Raw genomic sequence first — 20,102 nt, 5'->3', positions numbered from 1 at the left:
AGGCATTGTGGAGACAAGAAGGACGATGACTGTGGGGTGCAATCAGAGTTTGATGGTTTTCTTAGAAGACATTTTATAACCCAACTAGGGAACATCCTTGATACTGTTGACGTTCCCTAGCCGGGTCATGAAAGGTCTGCAAGAAAACCACCCAGCTCAGAGAGCACCAAGGAGCACCAAAATTCAACCATGAGCTACAAATATTCTCATCTGTCGGTCCCTACGAGCCACCCAATGGCTGAGGGCAAGGCCTGAACTACTCTTCAAGAGTTCCATAAAAGATGAGACAGACAGGAGTGTCCCAGAAAGGCCTGTCTGAAGCGAGAAGTTGTCCTACCACTCCTAGGGGCTTTCCCGAACGTGATCCTCCTCCTCTTACCATCGTGTTGGTGTTGGGCTGCCCAAGGGTGCTGGTGTTGGTGAACGAGAAACCCGTGTTTTGGGCGGTGGTGGGCTGACCGAAAGGTTTGTTGAAGAGGCTGGGCGTCTGCTGAGTCGAACCAAAGAGACTCCCGGTGCCTGTCCCAAAACCGGTGGTACCTGCAACACAGAGATGACGGTCTCTTTTTACAATCCTCTCCTGGAACCAGCTCCGAGTTCGAAGCACCCAGAGTGTGTGAGGGGCTTCAAACAGCAGCGCCCCTGGGCTGCTCTCCCCTCTGCTTTTTAAACTCTGCCTGAAATTATCCAGCAGTTTGGGATGACACACGATCAGGGATAGACGGATACACTTCACATAGGGAAGGCCTTCCCAACTCTGCATTCTGGGAGTTGAAGTCCACAAGTCTTAAAGTGTCCAAGGTTGGGAAACCCGTCAGACCAAAGACTGCAGCAACAGCACCAAAGTTGAGAGTGGGCTTTTTGCCAGCTTGGCCACAGCAAGGCCAGTCCATGGGTACTTACTTGTTCCAAAGGCTGTTTTATTTGCCCCGTACGAAAAGCCCGTGTTGGTGGTGGAGGAGCCGAAGAGTCCTGTGGCCGTGCTGGATGTAGCGGTTGACGACCCAAACAAGCCCGGCGTGGCTCCAGCTCCCACCACTGGGTTGGAGGGGCCTTTCCTGTTGGCCTGATAGTCTTCCAAACGGAGCTCCTGGAGGGGAAACATTGAATGAGCGGACAGAGGGGCCAACTTTCCAAAAGCAGGAATGGCAGCCTTTGAAGGCGTGGGGGGGACGGGACATACACCTGGAAAGGAGTTGTGGGGGACACACACACACACACATTGCTCTCAAAGGGAAGGGCTTCCAACCCCACGTGGCTGTTCTGACACTGGGTGAAGGTGCAGCTAAGCTAGAATGGGACTGAAGAGTTGTGTGAATCCCTCCAACTGGGCTTTATTCTAGGAGAATACAGACCACCAGAGTTGGAAGGGACCTTGGAGGACTTCTAGTCCGACCCCTCCGCTTGAGCCAGAGACCCTGCAACATTTCAGACAAACGGCTGCCCAGTTTCTTCTAGAAAACCTCCAGTGTGGAGCACCAGAACTTCTAGCAGAAGTGTCAATCTGGCAGCCCGCAGGCTGGATGCGTCACACGCAAGCCACGCCCACCCCAGCTCCGCGAAGGGAAGGTAGGTCATGAAGCATCACGCGACAGCAACGTGACACCACGAGTTTGAGATCCGTGCTCTAAACGCAAGCCATTCCCCTGGTTAATTTTTTTTTTAAAAAAAATAAGTTTTTATTAAACCCAGATTAAAAACATTGGACACGGTGCTCTTCCTGGCTTGGTCATTTCCATACATATTTTGACATAACCACAAATACAATTCATTCTTTTCGTACACTGCTACCTTGATCTTACAAACATATTCCTTGTCCTCATTTGTCTATTTGTCTAAATATAGTCCGATTTCAGTTCTACTAATCTTCATTATTTTCTGTTTCTGGTTAATTGTTTGCACTGTCAGGAGACTCTTCCTTATTTCTAGGTTAGGCCTCCCAGAATTCCCCAGATATAAGATGGGTGGATCATAGAATCCTAGGGCTGGAAGGGACCTTGGAGGTCTTCGATCCAACCCTCTGCTCGAGCAGGACACTCTATCCCATTCCGGACAAGTGGCTGCCCAGCCTCTTCTGGAAAACCTCCAGCCACGGAGCTCCCAAAACCTCTGGAGGCAAGTCATTCCACGGACTCCTTGTTCTCCCTGTCAGGAAATTCCAGCAAGTTCTAGGTTGCTTCTCTCCTCGATGCAGCTTCCATCTGTTGCTACTTGTCTGGTGCTTTGGAAAAGAGGCTGACCCCTCCTCCTCTCCTCTGTGACTCCCCCCCGAGGCCTCCAGCCCACACTGACCTCCAGCGATTTGCTTTCATACTCCTTCATAGCAGTGATGCACTGATGCTTGGTGCTGATGTTGGTGCTGACACCAGACTTCACCATGGTGTCCGTACCGGTTGGTGCCTGGAAGAGAAACGACAAAGGCACTCACTGAAAATGCAAGTCCTGGAAGAAGTCATGCACTGGTGGTGCCTTATGGGCTTGAATGGGACCTCCAAGGGCTAAAGCCTCTTGATCCGAGACAATCCAGGAAATCCTGCTAGGGAACCAGTCAGTCTGCAGGCCTAGGTTGCCTGTCACTGAATTTGCCCTCTGGATGCCCCTTGCCTGGCTGTGCAGGGCAGGTCACACCCTCCCCTTGCCTGGGCTCTGCTCCGAGTTCTGCTTTCCCTACCTGGAAGGCAGCCTTCATGGTTCTGGCTCTGTCTGCTGCTGCCCTTTCAGACGGAATGTGAGCAGGAAAGCTCCACCTCCCCCCTCTGCAGAGGCCCAAGACCCCCCGTTTAGCCGATCTCGCCATCTTCTACTTCATCAACTGCTACAGAACCCTCAAGAATGGCGATTCCATCCACCCCTTAAAGGGGCCTCTGCCCTACCTAAAGCAATGCCGATGAATGCCCCCCATCCTTCCCTCTTTCGCACCCGAGGCCAAGGCAGAATATGGGGTGGGGTGGGGGGTGCACGGGACTCAGGGCAATGGGCACTGGCCAGCAGCAGCTTTCCAAGGTCTTGTGCAGAGAACTGCCTCTCATCCTGCCTTGGTTTGAGGTTTGATGTGAGAGTTTCTATATGCAAAGAACACTTTGTCATAGTGCCATTCCTCAAGAGATGAGCTGCATCAGTTGAAGAAAATATCTGTAGCTCAGGATTGAACGGTGGAGTCCTTTGTGCTCTCTGAGTTTGGTGGTTTTGTTGCAGATGTTTCATGACCCAACTAGGGAACACCATCAGTTCTAGAAAGGAGTGGGGTTTGTTTATATACAGTGGCTTGCCTCCTGACCAGCAATCAACACCCAGCTAAGCAGAGATCGATATTAATACCAGATCAACAATCCAGCAGCAAACACCACCCCAATTAAGGAACCACTGAAAAATTCCCAACACTGACAGGACAAGCCACCAGTATATAAAGAGACACCAAGCCCCACACCTCCTCCACTAATGTCACCTAGTTGGGTCATGAAAAGTCTGGAAGAAAAGCAAAGCTCAGAGAGCACCAGGGATCCCACAAAGAGAAGCACAGCTGTTATTCTCGTTCTCCCTTCTTCCAATAATTTACACACAAACAGAACCATTTACAACATTCAGTATTGAGTTTTCCAGAGCAGCAAAATTAATCCAGATTCCCCAGCATACTTCCTGAAAGACATCTTGACAAGAACTTTATAACCATAAATTAAAGATAGTTAAGCTGGCCCATATGGAAAGACAGATGTCGGAGAGGGATTCGTGATAATTGTGTTCTCTTATCGATGGCAGTGAACGGCATCAAGAATGAAAGGGACTCTGCCAGGAAAGCTCATTATAAGGGCCCGTGAACAGGACTTACATTGAATTTAATCGTGGTGCCAGTAGGGACGGCGGAAAAGCTTGTAGCCCCGAAAAGGGAGCCAGAGGTGCCCCCAAAGGGGTTGGAGGCTGTGTTAGTGGTGCCAAACAACCCTCCACTGCTGGTGCTTGTCCCAAAATCTGTGTAAAAAAATAAAAAATAAAATAAAATAAAAGCCCTGTCCAAATGTATCACAGATAAAACTAAACCTTCTTTTATTCAGGGACGGGGGCAATTTCCCTGCCTATTTGTCTTTCCTGGGTGGGTGGGTAAGGCAAGAACGCAGGGGGAGATGAGGGCCACCTTTTCTGTCCTCTGCAGGGAGTCGGGGAAGAAAAACAGCTTCCATGTTTGCTAAGAATCCATCATCCGGAAGGGAATTCTGCCTTCCAAAAAAACCCCTTAGAGGATGTAGGAACCCTTTTGGGGGCCCAAAGGGAACAGGGTGGAGAAGGGGAAGAGGCCTGTTTCATTCCTCCTCTTGCTGATGCTTAGTCCACCCAAACTGCAGGGAAGGACCGGAGGCTCTTGGCAGAGGTCTCAACGGAGTTCAGGTCTGCCGAGGCGACCAGCAATAAAACCAAACCCCAACTTCTCTGATCAGCTGAGGGCGCTGGCATTGTTCTAGTTCCTTCTGCCTGACCCAAGCGCGGTGAACCTTACAAACCTCACTTTCCCAACAGGGCCCAGGGGTCTTCCCTCAAAGAGGCCCAGGGGCCTCCTTCGCTCAGGGCCACAAAGCAGAAATGGCACCAGGCACGGGTGTTTCCAGGGTCCTTTAGAGAGGCAGCCATACTCACTGCCGAACCCCACCGGCTTGTTCTGGGCGAAGGCATTGCTCTGGGTTGAGAAGAGGCCTCCCCCTGTGCTTGCGGTCCCAAACAGCCCGCTGGATGTTCCGGTGGACGTGCCGAAACCAAAACCGGTACTAGTGGATGACGTGGCTGGCTGGCTGAAAGTACTTGCCCCAAAGAGCCCTCCTGCAACCAAAAAGAAGCCCTCGCATCAGGCACCCGAGAGGGGAAGGGGGACATTGGGGGGGGCATAAAAGGCGGAGGGAGGGGGACTCTGTGTACCTGGCTTGGCCTGAGTGTTACCGAAGAGTCCTCCGGCATTGCTATTGGATCCGAAGGCAGACGTCCCAAAGGCTCCCCCGCTGGCCGCTCCAAAGCCAGTATCTGCAAAGCGGGAAGAGGGGGCATTGGGGTGGGGAGGGGTACAAAAGGGTTGAAATTCAGCTGCTGCCATGGCCGCTTTCAGGCCAGAGTGCAAACTTTTTTTAAAAAGAAAATAGCAGAGGGTGGGTTTGCAAGCCCCGTCTTTCTAAATGCCGAGGCTCCAGGGATCATTACGTGATCATTAAGAAGTGCCTTAAGGCGGCTTCCCACATTTAAAAAACAGAACGTTAAATAAAACACTTTCAGCTCAGTTCCATCCCGCCCACATTCACGTTATACAAATAGTCCTCATCGTACCACAACTGAGGCCAAAATGTTTGTCACTAAGCAAGACAGTTGTGAAGTGAGCTTTGTCCCGTTTTACTACCTTTCATGCCACCGTTAAGTGAATTACTGCAGTTGTTAAGTTAGTAACACAGCTATTAAGCGAATCTGGGCTCCCTGCTGACTTTGCTTGTCAGGAGTTCACAAAACGGGATCACGTGACCCTGGGACACTGCGACCGTCATAAAATATGAACCGGTTGCCTAACACCCACATTTTGATCACGTGACTATGGGAATGCTTCAATGGATGTAAGTGTGAAAAATGGGCATAAGTGACTTTTTTCAGTCCTGTTATAATTTTGAACGGTCATTAAGCAAACTGTTTTAAGTTGAGAATATTGAGAATATTTTCTGTAAAGAAAATATTCTACATTCCATGTAAGATTGCCAAATATTATTCTCTATGTCAGGGGTGTCCAAACTTGGGAACTTTAAGACTTGTGGACTTCATCTCCCAGAATTCCCCAGCAAGCATGGCTGAGGAATTTTGGGAATTGAAGTCCACAAGTCTTAAAGTTCCCAAGTTTGGACACCCCTGCTCTATGTAGTTCACAAAGATAAACTACTATTAAAATTTAAAGTATGTTGTTTAAGCATTTCCATCAGAGAGGTGGTTAAAGACAAAATTAAAACCTCAAACCATCATTCAAAGAAAGAGCATGCTAGGAGGGAAAAAGATGACCCATCTGGGCCAAAATGTCCCTCCCTTCTCTCTCACTTACTCTGCCCGAAAGTTGAAGTTGTCCCAAATCCCCCTGTGTTGCCACCAAAAGGCGTTCCAAAAGATTTATTAAACATGTTGAAATTATTTCAATGTCTCAAAACCTGAAAAAGAAGAAATAAAAACTTTAGACAAACTCAGATTGTATTAGGTTGCTCTCCCCTCTCCCCCGCAAAAGAATGATGGTTTAATGTCATGAATACATGTGAAGCAAGCTGGATTAAAAAATGTTGGACAACTTAAAGTATAAGAGAAAAACCTGAGAGGACAAAACTGCTTAACCTGTGTCTGGCTCAGATTCACAAAAGCGTAAAATAACAGACTGCTGAGGGTCTTGGAAATAATGACCATAGGGTACTGTTATTAAAAATAAAAGGAATTGTTATAACATACAAGCATTAAATGGGTGGCCTCATTGCAATAAACAAGGATATACATCCAATTTTGCAGCCATGAAGATTGTTGGATGAGCAGGCACAACGACAGCTGACTGAAGCCTGGGAAATGGCCCGTCAACGGGAGTGCTGATTTACCACCAGCTTGTCAAGTACTAGGAGTAGTGGTGGTGGGCGCTTGGAAGCGCAAGGAAACAACAGCCAACAACTTAATAGCCAGCCACCAACACCCCAATCAACATCTAAAAGCCACACACAACAGGCACCATATAAATACCACAGACTAAACAGTCCAAAGCACCCCCTGTGCTAGAGGAGAAATTCTCTGAGGATGGGCTCCAGCATGAGTCCGAAAGCTGGGGAGACTAATCCTCTGGACTTGGAGACCAATCCAGAGTATTAAATTCATAAAGAAATGACATATATTATCTCTTTAGGACAAAAGTATTTCCAGAATGTCACAAATACTTCTCTTCTAGACTCAAGACGGAAAGAGACCGACATGCCAATCTCTTACGTTGTAAAATATTCTAGTGTATGATGATGCAAGCAGCTATATGTCTTATTTTTATTAGTGCTGTCAACCTTCCCCCGCCATTCACAATGTTTCTTCAAAATCTCAGCCAATCATATTTGAAAGACCCTCCCCATGCACGGAGGGGCCACCCAGATGCTACTAGAAAATGTCTCTGTAAGGCACAATGGAGCAGACCTGACCGATTCTTCCCAGCCCAGATTAGCCCATTAACCAAGCAGAAGCAGCTGAATGTATTTTATTCCCAGGCTTTCTGCACAGAATAAACTAGAACCTTCTGGTTTTCCTAGTTTCCTTTAGAATGAAAAAACTAACTGGTCCAATTGCAATATGGAATTGCCGGCGTCTGATCTAATCTCAGCACAGGCAGGTCCAAAGAATTCAACCCCAACACGCTGTTGACATCTAGTAAGAGTTTGCTGATGATTAGCAGGGGTCAATTTGATTTGCCCCAAAATTAATGCAATTAGGAAAGCAGTTAAAACCTGATTGTTACAGCGTCTCTGAGAAGGGATGATTTAAGTTTCCTCCTGTACACAGGCTATTTCTTGGAATAGGAAAATTTATCCCAGAATTGCTAGTTGCCTTCCCCCCTCCCCCCTTTGATTTATGTAAGATTATTAACTGATTAACAAGTGGTACGTCATATAAACCTATAGCAAAATTAAAGTGCTATACTCTGCTGAAATAAGCTGTTTTGTCCAGTTTAGTTACATCAGAAGTCGACTTAGAGGTTAAGGCACCAGGCTAGAGTCCAGAGACGGTGACTTCTAGTCCCACTTTAGGCATGAAAGCTGGCTGGGGGACTTTGGACAGCCAATTTCTCTCAGCACAACCTATCTCACAGGATTGTTGTTGTGGGAAAAATAGGAGGAAGGCAGCGCAATAGGTATGTCCGCTGCCTTATTTATAAAAATAATAAAGATTGATATATATATGATAAAGACTTACAATTTAATAAACGAACTCCTAGTCTAACTAAAAGAATTCCTGGCTTCATCTGCCAGCGTGACACATGAACCAACCCATGTCCACGCGCATTGCTTGAAGCTCTCCAGCTGTGTCCCGAGTTGAGCAATCAACTCTTGATGAATATACACTCTGCTGTCCCAAAGGTGCTTTTTCAAGAGGCAACTGGACTTTGTTTTTCCTTGAAGAGGTTTTGCTTCTCATCCAAGAAGCTTCATTCAGTTCTGACTGAATGAATGGAGGGGGATGGAAGGATTTATATTCCTTGCAGTCACCTGGTCATTAGCACTCTTTCTGAGAGTTCTTTAGCCACTTAGAGGTGTATCTGTGTCCTCGGGGTCACCTTTCCAGGGTTTCAAGGAGGCCACTCTCTCCCTCCAGAGAGGAGAAGGGATAGACACCACCTATCTCCTGTTTATAACCCAGTCCTCTCAGCAACTCCAAGAAGGTGCCACACACATTTGCACTTTGATTCGGGTGGCCCCATAGGTGCGGATAACCCTCCAAGCAGCCTTGGTGACTCAGGGAGAGAGTGTCAACGCCCAGAGGACTGCAAGGAGTATAAATTCTTCCATCCTCCACCATCCTGTCAGAAATGAAGGAGCTTCTGGGGTGAGAAGGGAAACGTCTTCAAGGGAAAACGAAGTCCAGTTGCCTTTTGGAAAAAGCCCCTTCGGGACAAGCACAGCCCGGATGGAGGAGAAGCTCCGTGGATACTTGGAGGCTCTGCCGCTTCCTGCAGGCGGGGATTCCTTTCCTACGTCCTCCGCCTTCCAAGAGAGGGAACGGCCCGGAAACCACATTCACGGCAGGTCTGCTCGCCGTCTGGCTCCCTTCCTGGGGAATTCCCCCGGCCACCTCTGCTCTGGGTGGGGGGTGTTGAGAGCCATGGGGAGGGGACAACTCACCACAAGACAATTTACCAATTCAATTTCATTACTTAAAATAAATTCGTTCCAGTTTCCTTTTGCATCCTTCCTTTAATGCAGGGGTCCCCAAACTTGGCCTTTTTAAGACTGGTGGACTTCAGCTCCCAGAATTCTTCAGCCAGCTGTCCCTGCTGGCAGAGCTGGCTGGCGAATTCTGGGAGTTGAAGTCCACCAGTCTTACAGTGGGGGGGGGGGGGGGGGCTGCTTTAATAGTTCTACCCCAGCGTTTCCTTGATGTCCGTGTAGCTCTTGTCCCGCGGCGTCTAGGCCGTGGCCGGTTGTCCCAGACCCCCCACGAGGGAGGGAGGGTCCTGGCGCCCTCGGCCCCATTTACGCGGATGCGGGAGACTCTCCTCCCCCCTCGGCTCCAGTTCGGGACGCAGAACGGCTCCCCCGCCGCTCTCGTGAACCAGCCAGGATGGGCCGCCTTCCCACCACCGCAGACTGAACGGCGCCCCATCACACACACCCCGTCGGGCCTCGCACGTGCGCTCCCCTCGGCCGGCCGCACGTGACGGACAGGCCCCGCCCACCGCCTAAGAGCCGCGCGGCCCCTCCTTCCTTTCCCAGAAGCCCCCTCCCCCTCCCCCCCTCACCGCTTCTTCTCCTCCTCGTCCAGGCTGGGCCTCCCGACGAGGGAGACGGGAAGGGCGGCGTTCGCTTCAAGGCCCGCGGCCCGGCCTAGCGCTCGCTCGCTCGCAGCGGCGCCTCTTGCGACGGAGAGCCGGAGGGCGGCGGCGGCTCCGCCACCACGATACCCGCCTCAGCCGATCGAGAGGTCGCGACGGAGGGGGGGGGCGGCAGCGGCGAAAGTGCGTCATACACGCACGCTCGACGCTCATCCGTGCGGGACGTCAGGGCGGCGAGGCTTCCGATTGGCTGCCTTTTCCCCCGGAGCTCCCATTGGCGCTCCGTTCTCCCGACGTCGGCGCCTCGCGCTGGCTTTCTATTGGTCGGGCCCTAAACCGTCCCCCAAACGTCGCCCTGTCTCCAATCCGCCGGGCCGTCCCTCCTGACGTCCGTCGCCACAGAGCGCCCTGGGACGCTTCGATTGGCTGGGGAGCGCAGCGCCCTGTTGCTGGGGTGGGGGGACGGCGGAAGTGGGCGGGGCCTAAGCGGGTGCGCTTCGTTCCCATAGCAGCCGGGAGGAGGCGGGGCCGGAAGCGGGCGGCGCCGGCGGAGGAGGAGGCGCCTGGGAACTACGCTTCCCGGCATCCCCGGGCGGTGCAGCGGCGGTCGAGGCTGCCGGGATCCGTAGTGCGGAGGAGGCGAGCGGGATGTTGCAGGTGGCGCTGCCGTTGGAGCGCGAGCGGGACGGGGCGCTGCTGCGGCTGCGCTTCACCTGGCTGGCGGCCGGGACGGTGGGCTGCCCGCTGGGCGGCTTCCTCTTCTGCCTGGCCTGGTCGCTGCTCTTCCACTTCCAGGAGGCCACCGCCACCCACTGCGGGGTCAGTCGCGGGGGCCACGGGGGGGAGGGAGGGAGGGATGGGGAGGAGAGACCCCCACCCCCGCTGAGCCCCCCTCCCCTCCCCCCCTCAGGTGCCGAACTACCTGCCGTCCCTGAGCGCCGCCATCGGAGCGGCCACCCCCGAGCGCTACGTCTGGCGCCTCTGCATCGGCCTCCACTCGGCGCCGCGGCTGCTGGTGGCCTCCGTCTACTGGCGCCACTACCGCGCCTGCCCCTGCCCTCACCCGCGCTACCCGCGCCTCTGCCACGCCGTCCTGGCCCTGTCGCTGGCCGAGAACCTGGGCCTCCTCCTGCTCACCTACGTCTCCTCCGCCGAGAACCACGGTAGGTGGGGGAGGGGAGGGTGGGGGGAGGGGCACGACCCTTGACCCCTCCCGTCTCCCCCCTCCATGCCCTCTGCCAGCCCCCCCCTCAGTCTGCTGCCCCACTCACTCTCTCCCACACACTGGGCACGACCCTCCCCCCCCGTCTCCCCCCTCCCTCCCCGTCATCCCTTTGTGGTGCCCCCTCCTCTCTCTCTCACCCCCTCCCCCACCAGTGCAAGAAGGCTTCAAGGCCCCCACGCCTGAATGGGAGCCCCCCAGGAAGTCCAGTGCCGGCACCAGCTCCAACCTGATGACCTCCAGCGGCCACTCCGATGAGGCCAAGGGAAGCGCCCAAGGCCCCAGCCGAAGAGGCCCAAACTTCAAGGCAAGGACCCACAGAAGGGAAAGAGGCCCTCCGCTCCCAGCATCCCCTCCGTCTGCCTGCTGTGCTCAATAGCCAGCTTCCACCTCCCCCCCCCCTCTCAAAAAGGGCGAGGCTTTCTCCTCTCGGGTAAGATAAGATCACCTTCACGGTCATGTTTTACTCTGGGCACACCCATGAAGAGTGAAACCCTCTGGCCTGCTGCCAAAAGAGAACATCTACACAACACACACAGACACATGATGTATGGATACCTACGTCCATACACATACGTACGTACGGACAAAAGTCCCTGTCCATCTTGAATACATAGCGGAAAGCGGAAGCTTGAGCGTCCCCAAGGTTGATGCTCCATGGAGCAAAACTGCGGCTGAATCTGGATGTTCCACTTCGGGGACCACAACAAGGAAAAGGGGTTGTGAAGAGGGCGTGTGGCGTCCTGCGGACTCTGGGCAAGCGTCGCTTGTATGCCATGTGCTGGACAGATGGACCTCAACTGCCAATAATCTTCTCTGCCGTCCTCACCCTCCCGGCAGCACCTTCCTGTCCGAAGCAGAAATGCTTCCAAACCAGAGAGTAACGCCATAATCTGGCTGACCTTCTCTGCTCCTGCCTTTGCTCTGCCCTGCGATCAGATGCGGAAGGCAGCTCCTCCACCTGCGTGCTTTCCCCACCCGGAGCCTCAGGGCTTCCCTGCTGGAGCTGCACTTTAGCCAAATCCATCTCAGGTGGCTGCTCGGAGCCATCGACCAACTCCCTGACATGCCCAGGGAGGGCTCATCCTCCTTCCAGCTGACACCTGGAGAGAGAACTACATCCATGGGAGTCATCACCCCCTCCTCACCAATACCAAAGCCCCCTTGTCTTCCCTCCCTGTCACACCCCTTCCTTCCCTTCCCCTTCTCTTCCTCCCTGACTGCCCCCCCTCATTCTTTCTCCCCGCCTCCCCCCCCCCACATACGCACCCCTGTCCTTGTTTCCCCCATCATTCCCCCAGCCCCTCCCTCTCTGTTTCCTTCTCTTCCCCCCAACCTCCCCGCCTCCCCCACACCGTCACTCCTTTCCCCCTTGTCTCCCCTGCAGGCTTCCACCAACATGCCTTCGGCCTCTTCATTGTCTCGGCCCTCGGACACATGTTCCTGACCTGCCTCCTCTGGCGGCTAACCAAGAAGTATGCCATCAGTCCCGAGGTAAGAATGCCCCCTAGACCCCCCCCTCCCCCCCACCAGCTGCCTATCACTCCCCCCCTTGGTCCCTTCCCATTGTTTGCCTCTCACTCTCCGGTCGGTTCTAAAAGAGACGTTTTTGCAAACATCCCCTCCTAAGCGTGGGGATTCTGCTCCCAGGCAAACAACCCAGGAGCCCCTCCGTTCCCTCCAAGAACTCTTCTGTTTCACTCCCCTCACTCCCCAAGGCTTGGCCCTCCCTCCCAGCCTCCCTCCAGGGTTCGTGGCAGACCGACCCCTGAGGTGGCACTTCTGACCTATGTTGGGCTTTAAGGCTTTGCCTGCCGTGTCCTTCTTTTGCCTGACCTCTGCTGACCCTGCGCCAGGTAGGAGCCAAGTGGCCAGCAGGTCCTTGGGCCTCCTTTTGTTGGGAGGGGCTGTTATGGCGGTCGCTCGGTGCCTCCTCCTGCGAAGAGGCGATTGCAGCTCCCAGTCTGGTGAAGCAGGTTTGATCCAGAATCCTTCGCTGGAGGGGGAAGGCATCCGAGGTCAATGTCCTTGGCACGCTGTCCCAGGCTGGGAGTTTTGCAAAGGGCCTCCCACTGCCCGTAGTTCATCCCAAGTGGAGAGGGGGGCTGCAGTCTTTATCCTTGGAAGAAACCTCTGGCTCTCTGTAGCCCCCCCCCCCCCTTGCTTAGCTTTATCCTTGCCATATTGTTTGGACTGGTGCCTGCCGGGTACAAGAAGCCCTTGGGTCTCCCCCCCCCCCCCACCTCCGGTCTCCTGCTTGTGCTTGGGGCCCCTTGAACTGAATCCTGGCTTTGGGGGGCTGATCCGGAGATTCTGCCGGCTGCGGGAGGGAAAGGATGGTCCTTGGCCACCAGGGGGCAGTTTTCCTGGCTTGCCTTGGTTGCTTTCTGCTCCTGGGGCTGCTGTTTTTACTGGCTGGAGCTTAATTGGGGGAAGAGGGGAGGGTGGGTTGGGGTCCCAGAAGGTTTAGGGCAGAGGTCTCCAACCTTGGGCCACTTTAAGACTTGTGGACTTCAACTCCCAGAATCCCCTGGAGAGCAGGGAGGTTTTTTTTATTTTTTTCTTAAGTTTTTTTTTAAAGTTTTAGTCTCATACCCACATTTGCAAGTATACAGCTATTATTCTTATCACCTTTTAACACTTTAAACATTCATTTTTCCATATAAAAAATTAAAATATATGATCGGGATTGCTTTGCTTACCATCCCATACACCTGTTTTGTCTTACCTCCACCCTACTTCGCTTTCCTTTTCTCCCTCCCTCCCTCCCTCCCTCCCTTCTCTCACTTTCTTCCCTTCCTCTCCTTTCCCTTTCCTTCTTCCCTTTCCCCTCCCCTATTCCTCTCTACCTCTTCCCCTTCCTAACCTCTCTCCTCCTCTTCCTATCCCTCCCCATCTCTTTCCCCCTCCTTCCCTCTCTTCTGGACAAGAATGTTGGGCTTCCCCCCTTCCCCCCACCCCTTCCCCACAGCCAGCCCAGCCTCTCTGCGGGAGGCCCAAGACCCCCACCCGTCTCCTCCTAATAAGTGTGGCTCTGGAACAGGAGGCTGCTCCACCTGACAGGGTTTAATCCCAGAAATATCCAGCTAGTTAACTGCTGCTGCCAGCCCTTCGAGGTAGGCCAGGAAACCCGGCTGATGGAAAGTGTCTGCGTAACAGAAGGCTGGCTCGGTTCCCCTCGGAGTCAGGGAGGCATCCCGGGGACTCTGTTGTTATCACTCTCCCCCTTTCAGGCAGAACCATCGGGCAACCATTCGCTCAGGATGGCATAAGGGCTCCTGCCTTGGGCAGGGGGTTAGACTAGAAGACCTCCAAAGGCCCCTCCTGGCCCTAGCATTCTATGAAGTGAGGATCTCCTTCTGCCTGCAACGCCCTTGCTCAAGCAGGAGGCCCTAGACCGTTTCAGATAGGGGGCTGTCCAGTGATGGAGGATCAAGCCCCCTCAACCTCTGGAGGCAGAAGTTCTGTCCTACGGATTAAATTGTCCTCCCTGTCAGGAAGTTTCTCCTTAGTTCCAGGTTGCTTCTTCTCTTCCTGCCTTCAGGGGCTTTGGAGAACAAGGCACAATCCCCTCTTCTGTGGGGCAGCCCCTCAGGTACTGGAAGAAAGCTCTGTGGGCCTGGAGTCCTCCCCTCCGGTAGACCAGCCCTAGGGAGGGAGGGAGGGGGGGGGCGCCCTCTACCCCCATTGAGGAGGATTTGCACACAGCCGGCACAAGTGCAGCGGTTACCCTTCCCCTCTGCCACTTCCTGTGTGAACTTTCACATCGCAGCTTGTTTGTGGTCCTCAGTTGAGCCTGAGCTGCACCCAGCCCCCCCCTTCCCCCCTCCTCCAAAGCCCGGGGCCTGATCCTGTGGGTCCGTGCCCAGCCCAAGAAGCCCCAGGGAGACTTGGGGGTGGGGGATGGGGAGGAAAAGAAAATGGGGGGGGGGTTCCTTCGGAAATTCACCCCCAGTCCACATCAAGCAGTCCTCAACTTACAGCTGTTCGTTTAGTGACTGTCTGAAGTTGCAATGGCACTGCAAAAAAAAGGGGCTTGTGACGGTTTTTCACTTATGACTGTTCCGTCATCCCCGTGGTCTTCTAATCAAACTCTGGATGCTTGGCAACCGGCTCGTATTTATGACGATTCGGGGTCGCGCGATCCCCTTTTGCGACCTCCTGACGAGCAAAGTCCCAGGGGAAGCCTAGAATCACTTAACGACCGTGTTACTAACTTAAGAGCGGAAGTGATTCACTTAATAACTAGGGCAGGAAAGGCCGTAAAATCGGGCATAACTCAACAAGTCTCTTACTTAGCGACATAGGTTTTGGGCTCAATTGTCATAAATTGAGGACTATGGGTAGTAGATACAGCTAGTAACCAGGAGGCCTTACTTCGGGAGGCCCCCTGGGGAGGGATGGCTCTCTTTGCATGTGTGAATCTGTCTCAGTTTGCAGGCCCCCTTCCCCCTCGGCTGCTGCAGCTGAGACCACCTGCTGAAGACCCCTGAACAGACAAGGCCCCCTCCTGAGCCAAAGAGGTGCCGGCAGAGGCCTCTCCTTTCCTGCCAGGCCGCTTGGGGCCTTTGGGGTCAGGTGGTCTGCACTCTCACGCTTTGGCCCGGCTTTTGCCCGCCGTGTTTGCTCTTCTCAACCAAGTGGGTGTTTTGCTTGAGGAAATTCCCAAAGGGGGAAAGATGCCTCCTGGCATCCGAGGGAGACGGGGGGGGGGGGGGGGTTTGCAGAGGTTGCTAAAGAGAGATGATGCACGGGGGACTTTCTCAGCCCCCTCCAGAGCGCAGTTCCTTCTGCAAAGTTTCTCAAACTGAAACCGCCGCCGCATGGGCTATTTGTAGCCGGTGCCTGTGATGCTACCAGTGGCTGCTTCTCAGGGTCACGGGGGGTGCCTCCCCAACCCCTCCCCCCGCCCCCCTGTCTGCTCTAAATAAAGCCCTGTGCAAAACCACCCTAGTTGCACTTGTCTGCCTCAAGAGAGCCGAGCCAGGGAGAGAATCCGAGGGTCTGCTTCTGCAGCCGCAGCTCTTCGGGATTGGCTCCGGCTGCAGCAGGGCCGGAGTTGCGCTTGGCCGTGAAGGGGGTTTAGAGCCACAAAGAGGACGAGGCCAACGGAGGCTGAAACCTAGGAAGGACGGTTGCAGGAATTGGGAAGGTCCACTTGAAGGAGGAAAAGGAGGAGGAGGAGGAGGGCAGGGATGGTCAACGTTTTCGGCACCAAGGGCCCAAAGCGGATCGTGCGCACGTGCGCATTCCCTGCAGCACCAGAAACCCAAAGAGCAGCTGGCCGGTGCACATGCCAGCCGATCTTCCGGTTTCGGCCTCCAAAGCAGCCATAAACAGCCCAAAAGAGGCATGCGCACGCCAGCCAGCTGGTCCTGGGGTTTCCGGCATGTGCATGTACACGGGCCAGCTGGTCTTTGTGCGTGCTAGAGCACCCCGAAACCCCAAGAGCAGCTGGCTGGCCTGTGCATGCCTCTTTTGGGGCTGTTTATGGCCAACCCAGAAGAGCAGCTGTCGATGGCACGCGTACCCCCAGGGAGGGATCTTGTGCCACCTCTGGCACGCGCGCATAGGTTCACCATTACGGGGGGTGGGGGTGGAGTGATCGCATCTTCCAATATCTGAGGGGCTGCCAAAGAGGGGAGGGGGTCATCCTGTTCTCCACAGCCCCCGAGGGCCGGACGAGAGGCAACGGATGGAAAGGAACCGAGGAGGGAAGCAACCTGGAACTGAGGAGGAATTTCCTGACAGCGAGAACGATTAAGCAGTGGAAGAGAAGTTGCCCCCAGAAGTCGCAGGTCCTCTGCATCACTGGAGGCTTTGGAGAAAAGGCAGGGCAGCTGCTTCACGGGGACTCTAGAAGGTCTCCTGCCGAGGTCCCTTCCAGCCGGGGAGTGGAGGCAAGGCTTTGGCCCAGGCGCTGAGGTTGCAGGGCAGCTGCGGGAGGCCAAAGACCCTTCTAGCCCTGCATTGAGGGCTCCTGCCAGAGGCGCCTGCAGAGCTGACCAGCAGCTGGACAAAAGCTGCTCTTCTTCTGGAACGCCCGGCTGCTTCTCCCCTATACCATTCAGGGAGGGAGGGGGGGGCAGTTCAGCAGTTTTCCACCGAGGGGCCAGGGGAGCCACGGGGCAGTTGCAGTTGGGAGGGGGAGGCCTGGGGGGTGAGTTTCTGGAAATCTACCTGGAATGACCAGGAGGGAGGAGGAGCTCCCAGTCCTCATTCTCTGGGCCTTCTCTGGCCTCAGCCACGGCCTGCTCCCCCTGAAGCCTCCCACGCATTCTGCAAAGAAGCAGAGGGTCTTCATTGAGGGACCGTTCAGAGTTACAATGGCACTAAATAAAAGTGACTTAGGACCACGTTTCACACTTACGACCGTTGTAGCATCCCCGCAGTCGCGTGATCCAAACCCGGGGGCTTGGCGACTGGCAGACACCAACGATGGTCACGTGATCCCCTTTTTGTGGCCTCCTGGCGAGCAAAGTCTGTGGGGAAGCCAGATTCACTTAACGACCGGGCTACTCACTTATTGACTGCAGTGATTCACTTAACAATTGAGCAGTGGTGGGTTGCTAATTTTTTTGCTACCAGTTCGGGTGTGCTCCCACCCACGCATGCAGAAGTGTCTGGCCGGGGGGGCGGACCCCCCTGCCCGCCACCGATCCAGGCCGAACCAGGAGCAACCCCCCAACCCCCCCGGAACTAAGGCAAAAGGGGCAAAGCTCACTTAACAAATGTCTCACTTAACGTTGGGCTCGACTGTGGTCGTCAGTCGCAAACTCCTTGCCGGTGGGCAGTTCCCAGTTGGCTTCTTGTAAACATTCGGGGTTTCAGCGCTGACAGTTTCAGCATGGCCAGATGTGGAGGAGGAAGGCCAGGGGTTCCAATCACAATCGAGGTAGCCAAAGAGACCCCCATGAACCCCCGGCTTTCCTTTCTGCTGGCAAAGGAGAAGACACACACACACACCCTGGATACTGTGCCAGTGTGGATGCCCCAGGGTGGGCTGGCAACGGAGGGAGGGCACGGGGGGGGGTTGCGCAGAGGAGGGGGCTGGAGGTGTCATCCCGGTCTCTCTCCGCAGGAGCGCAAGTCCTACAAGTGGAAGTGGTGGCTCTTCCTCTTCAACCTGCTGACCTTCCTGCTGGCCGTCTGCTGCTACTTCCGCCACAACCTGTACTGTGAGGCTGGAGGTGAGGCAGCCCCTGCCCCCCACCCCCTGGGCCCCCCTCCTTCAGACCCCCCCCTTTGCTCTCTGCTTCCCCTTCCCACGGCTGAAGCCTTTAGAGGGGGTGGGGGGGTGTCAGGCGAAGAAGAGGAATTCCGCTCCAGGGGCCTCCCAAGACGTCAAAACAATCCAACAGGCCACATAGTCCTATCGGCCTTTCGTTATTAGGCCGTTAAATCGGGACGGAGGCCATTTTGGAGGCATCCATCCTTTCACGGAGTGAGAGTGATTAAAGCCAGGAGACCTTTTGGGGGCCCAGAGACCCTCCTTGGGGGCCCACAGGTTTTATGGAGTGAAAAGCCCAGGCTCAGAAACTCAGCTTTAGGCCCCTGGAAGCCCCGCGGGGAGGTTTTTTGCGCATGGCCAGGAACTCTCTTGGCTGCCAGAAGGGAGGAGGTGCGGATGTTGAACGCAAGTGGTGGTCTTCCCGATGTGGACCAGGACGTCCTGGGCATGGTGGGTTTGGCAGCTTTCCCAGGATCCCCAGGCCAGCCAGGGCCAGACTAGAAGACCTCTGAGGCCCCTTCCAGCCTTAAGATGCCCTGTTCTGCCTCTGCTTCCTCTTGCAGTGTACACGGTTTTCGCCTTCCTGGAGTACCTGGTGGTCCTGTCCAACATGGCCTTCCACATGACCGCCTGGTGGGACTTTGGCAACAAGGAGCTGGTGGTCAGCTCCCAGCTGGAGGACAAGCGCTTCTAGCCAGCCAGGGACTGACCGGCCAGCTGGTGGAGGAACCTCTTCATGGGGGAGAAGGGGGGCAATGCTGCCGCTTTGGGAAGGAGGGGAGTTTGGGGAAGAAGGAGCCCCCCAGGAAATGACTCTCCCAGCCCCCCCCCCCACTTGCTGCTCTCCAAAGGACGTTGGAAGCCACTGCCCACTGGGGAGGGGGGCATTTAGCCTCCGGGACGGAGGGGGCGGGGCCCCTCCCTTTCCTTGGGAAAGGCTCCCTCCGGGGGGAGTGGCATCTGGGCCCCTTCGGTTTCCCCCATTGGGATTTTTGCTGCCCACAAGGAAGGTGACAGCACGGTTGGGTCATGGAGGCGAAGCCGATGGGCAGGAGGGGCTGAGGTTCTTGAGACTGCCCCCTCCCCTCGGTGTTTAGCTTTGGTATGGATCTCCCCGCAGGCAGGGGGGAGGGGGGGCTGCGGTGGTCTGACAGTGTTGCCCTCCCGGCTTTGCCTCCTTTGCCTTCCAGAGGCAGGGAAGCTGGGGAAAGGGTCAAAGTGTGTGTTGTGTGTGTCCTCCCCCCCTCTAAGATGCAGATGAGGAGGATCGGGGGGGGGGGGGCTGCTGTGCGGTGGCTGCGTGGCCGAGACGGGCTTGCACCACCACCAAAGGAGAGGCTCTGCTGAACGGTTTGGGCCCAGGGGAGGCTGGACAAGGCCTGGGCTTCCTCTGAAGCCGGAAGGGGGGGTGGGACGGGAGATGGATTTGCCCCAGGAGAAGGGAGGCTGAGCTGAGGGGCTGCCCCACAGAGAAGGCGGGGAGGCTCCTGCGCGGTGGCAGAGTCGGTGGGCCCAACCCCAAAGGCCCCCTCTGAAGGCCTTCGGACAGTGGGACCCCGGGGCCCCCCTGCAGCGGCTCTATCTCCCCTTCCTCCCATCCCCCTGCAGAACCATTTGCCTCAACGGATCATGTCTCTTCATCTACTTTTTACTTTCCCCACAAAATAAAGCAAGGAGTATTTTTTTAAAAGGAGGGCTCCCTGGGTAGCTTTAGAGGAGGGGGTGCACCATCAGTTCCCTCCTCTCTCTCTCTCTCTCTCTCTCTCTCTCTCTCTCACACACACACACACACACACACATCTGGGGAAATGGATTGTTCTCCCCCCACTGGGGAGGAAACCTGGCTAGGGAATTCTGGGACTTGTGGTCCATCTCTCTTCAAACTTGCCCAGGCTGAGAAACCCTGGAGAAAAGGGTCCTTCTGGCCCCATGCAACTCTATCATTTGTGACAGGCTGGGGAATTCTGGGACTCAGAAGGCCTGGCTCAGGGGGCAACAAATCACAGGGAGCCCTTGACGTACAACGGTTCATTTAGTGACCGTTTGAAGTTACAAAGGCACTGAAAAAAGTGACTTATGACCACTTCTCACACTATGACCGTTGCAACATCCCCGTGGTCACATGATCAAAATTCGGACGC

At 54.9% G+C, this 20,102-nt stretch overlaps 2 protein-coding genes across 7 annotated transcripts in view; one reads left to right on the top strand and one right to left on the bottom strand.

The window, feature by feature from the left end:
* NUP98 (nucleoporin 98 and 96 precursor) overlaps positions 1-9,763 on the bottom strand; it is a 39,581-nt gene extending 29,818 nt beyond the window's left edge. For 4 of the 6 annotated variants that reach the window (XM_081953148.1, XM_081953151.1, XM_081953152.1 and 1 more), the window contains exons 1-8: positions 9,476-9,763; positions 6,053-6,155; positions 4,903-5,004; positions 4,627-4,806; positions 3,827-3,966; positions 2,293-2,400; positions 904-1,090; positions 380-540 (exon numbers count right to left, since the gene is read on the bottom strand). In XM_081953148.1, the coding sequence (XP_081809274.1) occupies positions 380-540; positions 904-1,090; positions 2,293-2,400; positions 3,827-3,966; positions 4,627-4,806; positions 4,903-5,004; positions 6,053-6,128 (954 nt within the window). In that variant the 5' untranslated portion in view covers positions 6,129-6,155; positions 9,476-9,763. Of the gene's footprint in view, positions 1-379; positions 541-903; positions 1,091-2,292; positions 2,401-3,826; positions 3,967-4,626; positions 4,807-4,902; positions 5,005-6,052; positions 6,156-9,213; positions 9,341-9,475 lie in introns of those variants that run through there. The other 2 variants (XM_081953149.1, XM_081953150.1) reach the window with 2 other exon arrangements.
* Positions 9,764-10,029: 266 nt separating this feature from the next.
* On the top strand, positions 10,030-19,651 carry PGAP2 (post-GPI attachment to proteins 2). The gene is made up of 5 exons (XM_081953162.1): positions 10,030-10,327; positions 10,419-10,671; positions 12,118-12,224; positions 17,812-17,920; positions 18,525-19,651. Exons 1-5 carry the CDS (start codon positions 10,157-10,159, stop codon positions 18,653-18,655), a joined length of 771 nt encoding a protein of 256 aa, XP_081809288.1. The 5' UTR covers positions 10,030-10,156; the 3' UTR covers positions 18,656-19,651.
* The last annotated feature ends 451 nt before the right edge of the window (positions 19,652-20,102 follow it).

The sequence above is a fragment of the Natrix helvetica genome (assembly GCF_964273705.1).
Source record: "Natrix helvetica genome assembly, chromosome: 4".
Lineage (NCBI taxonomy): Eukaryota > Metazoa > Chordata > Lepidosauria > Squamata > Natricidae > Natrix > Natrix helvetica.
Note: the sequence above shows the minus strand (reverse complement) of the source record. Positions and strands in the feature narration are given on the sequence as shown.